Here is a 4,643-nt window from a genome sequence, read left to right on the forward strand (position 1 = left end):
AATTCCTCAAAGGTTAAACATAGAGTTATCATATGACCAAGCAATTCCAGTCCTAGGCATATGTTCAAGAGAATTAAGAATGTAGATCCACAAAAAAAAGGTATATACGAATGTTAAAGAAGCATTACTCACAATAGCTAAAAAGAAACAACCCACACGTCCATCAATAGAGGAATGGATAAACAAAATGTGGTATACCAATACAGTGCAATATTATTCAGACATAAAAAGGAATAAAGTCCTGATACAACATGGAAGAACCTTGAAAACATTGTGCTAAGTGCAAGAATCCAGACACAAAAGGCCACATATCGTATGATTCCACTTAAATGAAATGTCCAACATAGACAAATCCATAGAGAGTAGAGTGGTGGCTAGGGGACGGAGGTATGGGGAAAGACTGCTAACAGGTATTGGGTTTCTTTTTGTGGTGATGAAGATGTTGTAAAATGTGATGGTTGCACAACTCTAAATATAGTGAAAACCATTGAATTTTACATTTTAAATGGATGAATTTATTTTTTGTGAATTATATCTCAAATCTTTTTTTAAAAATAAGGTATAAAATGAGAATTAACTAACAAAAATAACCACATACATATATGTAGGTTCTATCAATTACATGTCAATACTAAAAATTTCATTAGGACCCCATTCTTACTCAGTGAATGAGTCTAAGCGTCTATAAGACTCTCTGGAAGTAAAAGTAAAGACCTAGAGTGGATAAAAGGAAATGAATTCTTCTGTCCTGGAAGCCAGGGACTGTATGTTCCCCTGGTAGAATACGCTCTATTAAAGGGTCTTTGTCATTAATCTCCTGACCACTTATTAACCTGCTTCAAGGTGACAGTGGATTTTTCAGCAAGAAATGTAGCCAATGGAGAAGGCCATCTTTCCTCTGCAACTGTGACACAGTGACCTCCTGTCCTTCCCTCCGCCACTAGAATAACTTTCAGTTTTGAGGGCCTTTAAGAAAAAAAAAGGAGCCCCTCCTGATTCTGCAGAACATCACATCCACAACCAGCATTCCCCGCTCCTACTCCAACCTCACCCTCCTGGCAGCAGTGATGAGTTCTGCCACTTAGTGTTCCATGTGAAATTGCTGAGACTTTAACGAAGAGAAATGCCATAAAAAATGACCAGACACCAAAGGTGGAAGCTATAGCTGACAAAACAGGGGTATGAAGGCAGGGTGGATGGCAGGCTTCATGCCAAAAATAGACAACGTTGTGGAGTTCAGAAGGGAAGACACAAGCCAAAAGGGTACCACAGGGAAATTTAAAAGAACAGTGCACTTTTACTTTGTCTGCTTGGTTTAATACAAAGCAGCACAGCCTTTCCAATCACCTTGCCCAGACTGAACGTAACACACTTTTATATATACCCTTTAATTTTAGATCCCGACCTTTGTCCTCCTAATTCTTAAAAAGTAAACTCACCAGACAGGCAAATGTTGACTTAGAGATTACATTTTTATATAGAAGGATATAGAACTTACCACTCTCTTTTCCCTGAAATCAATGCCCACTGTCGTGATAAACTTGGAATTAAATTTACCATCTGTGTACTGGTAAAGTACACTGGTCTTCCCTACTCCAGAGTCCCCCAAAGCTAAAAACTTGATGAGGTAATCATAATCTCCATCAGACATAATGAAGAACTCAGTGGTTCACCTGCAAAATACAAACAAATGCATATTTATTAAAATCCATTAGAAAATATTAGTTATTAATTAATAAAGTGACAACTCAATATTCAGTTCACCAAGTACTTCCTTTATTTATTTAATTTTTTTTATTTTTATTTTTTTGGTGGCAAGCCTGTATGGGGATCTAAACCCTTGATCTTGGTGTTGTAACACCGTGCTCTAATCAACTGAGCTAACCAGTCAGCCCCCAACAAGTACCTTGATGTAACACCGATATGCCTAGGAGTTCTGTGAAGAGTGGGTTACATATTGTTCACTGTCTCTGAGGATCTAATAATTTGCTAGATACTACTGAAATAACGGTCAATAACTAACAGTTTAGTTTTAATTTAACTTACATATTATAGTACTATTAAGACAAAAATTCCGAGTGAGAATGATAATCGACAAGAAGATAATAGTCACCAAATCTTATCTGCAGACCACACAGAACAAAAACTAATCAAAGAAAGGAGGAAGGAAAATAATAGTAATTCTTAGAGGGCAAGTGGTTTCAATTCTCCCTCCTTTTTCAAAGTCTCCTAGTGCTGGATCCTTAGCTTTTCTCTCTTTTTACTTGGATATCTAGGCAATTTCATTTATCCTATTCATCTTCACGTTGATATATTTCCTTTGAAGACATTGTTAATTTACAAGTAAAATTTGGCTTGCAGCTTCCTTACATATTATTAATATTATTAATATGTACTACATATTATATTAGACTTCTCTGGAATATCACTGCTCACTTGGGAACTGGGTTCCAGATTTAAGCAGTCACCACTCAGAGACCATTGTTCCACAACTAAGGGCTCATTTACCTATACTTACTTTGGTATTCTAACAAGAACAGCTGAAAATTCAACTCTTCAGTACTGACTAAAACAAAAGTCCACCTTAAAGAAGAAAAAGTCATTTTTACCAGCAATACCTAACCATGATTATTTTCAGTTCTTTGCAATCAACACTTTTCATGATTTATTTTTATCCTTTCAATAGATTCAAGCTCGAAATATCAGTCCAACTGAAAACTGAGTTTCTTTCCAGGGAAGGCTTTCTTCTTTTTATACTTCATCTCACCTCTATCCTCCCATCTCTAATGCCAATAAACTCTCCTAAAAATCAGAAAACATTACCAGCTATGCCATTATCACTGACAACTCCACCTGCCCATTCAAACATATATATTCACCTCTCCACACAAACACCAGATGCCCTATGTTAGGTGATGCTGATTTTCCCCATGTTGTCTGCTTTTCACCCAGCCCCATATCCAGAAACTTTGCTATAGTACTCAGTGCTTCCTATAGGATTATTTCTATAGGTCCATAAAATTAATAAAAACTCAGACAAAGACACTTATTGACTTCCAAAGTTGGCTTCACCACCCCATCCTCAACTTGCTGACTCACCTTATGCTCAAAAATCCTCAATCTTGAGTCCTAAGAGCTGCTGCAATGTACTTCCTCATAGTGCCTTAGTGCAGATCTGGGACCTCACATTTCAGATATGGCTGGCCAGTCGATAAGGGCAGAGCCTCTACAAACATTCATAGTTCTATTTGCACACTATAAAGAGTGACAATTTAAAGATGATGACTTTCCTATCTTAACAGTGTCTGTATTTGCAGGTGTAGGTTACCAGTACTAATGATACATAACAGATTTCTCTCCAAAAGATGACCACTTATGCATAAACATTGTAGCATGTCATATCACAGCATCCCACTTACCTCCAAGTTATTTAGAAATAAGCACTAAGAATTTAAAAGCAGATTCAGACAACACTGAATCATTTGGGAGGATTCCCCTCAAATTGAATGAGGAAGCAAAAGACAACTCTCCAATTCTGCAATGAGAACGATGCAAGAAGACACTGTGGCTACCTTATTTCATCTTTGCTTTTAATTTGGAAAAAGTTGGTTATTTTTATAACTATGTTTTTATAAAATTTAAGGTACAAGAGAAAATGCTGTCACCGATGGCTTCAATATTCTAGAATTTGCTAAACCCACTTGAGTGAAATTCAAAGACTTAGATGAAACTGTCTCTGTTGTACCAACAATTCAATGTGTTCCGTTTTCATGGGTGAAGAATCACACATGTAAGTCTTTGTGAGTTTTGTTTTCTATTCATGATAGCAATACTAACAAAGCCATCATAAGGGAAATGTTAACAACCCAAATACCACAAACTGAAGGTATAGATACCACCATCAATATTAATCATAGTCGGCACTTTTAAGACACTTATCTGATTTCTTGATCTGAAAATAAATGCTCAGACCTGTCACTCTCTGGGCTCAGTTTTCTTAAAGATAAAACAGAAGCCAGAGTGGTTAACTGATTTGCACCGTCTAGAATCTAGATTTCCTAACTCCAAGTCCAATGTCTATTCTACCCCAAAATTTTATGTCCATTACTCAGTGGTATGATATCTCACAAGGCAGTCTAACAGGAAACACGTGAAGTCAAGCAGAACTGGGTTTGAATCCGAAATCTTTCACATACCAACTACTTGGATGTCTCTGTGTCTTATATTTCCAGGTTTCCATTCTATGAAAGAGAAGATAATGCATGCTAATTCACACCATCATTCTGAAGACTGAATAAGATACTGTTTGTCAAGTGCCCAGCACAATGCTTGGCATATACTGGGTAGCTGGTAAATGTTAGCTCGCTCCCTTTTCCCCATTCAAGACATTCAGATTTGCCCTGAAGACATAGAACAATTTCTGAAATTGGCGCTGGCCAGCTCAAAACATCTCTTTCTAGCACAAAAGATTGCTGGCTGACTCAGACTAATTTGCTGAAACAACAGAGAACACTTTCAAACTAATTCCAATCTTTTTTGGGGGGTAAAGGGGGCTGGTTCTAACCATTTACAATTCATTTTAAATAGACATTTCTATTCCAAAAGAGTTCTGATCAACTTAAAAACAGTTCAAATCCATATAA

At 36.8% G+C, this 4,643-nt stretch overlaps 1 protein-coding gene across 1 annotated transcript in view; it reads right to left on the reverse strand.

Moving 5' to 3' along the window:
* Positions 1-4,643, reverse strand: part of RAB27A (RAB27A, member RAS oncogene family) — a 79,326-nt gene that overhangs the window by 13,803 nt on the left and 60,880 nt on the right. Inside the window, exon 3 of the mRNA XM_008584264.1 lies at positions 1,499-1,673. Within this exon, the coding sequence (XP_008582486.1) occupies positions 1,499-1,651 (153 nt within the window). The 5' untranslated portion in view covers positions 1,652-1,673. The remainder of the gene's footprint in view (positions 1-1,498; positions 1,674-4,643) is intronic.

This window comes from Galeopterus variegatus, unplaced genomic scaffold (assembly GCF_000696425.1).
Source record: "Galeopterus variegatus unplaced genomic scaffold, G_variegatus-3.0.2 Scaffold3192, whole genome shotgun sequence".
Lineage (NCBI taxonomy): Eukaryota > Metazoa > Chordata > Mammalia > Dermoptera > Cynocephalidae > Galeopterus > Galeopterus variegatus.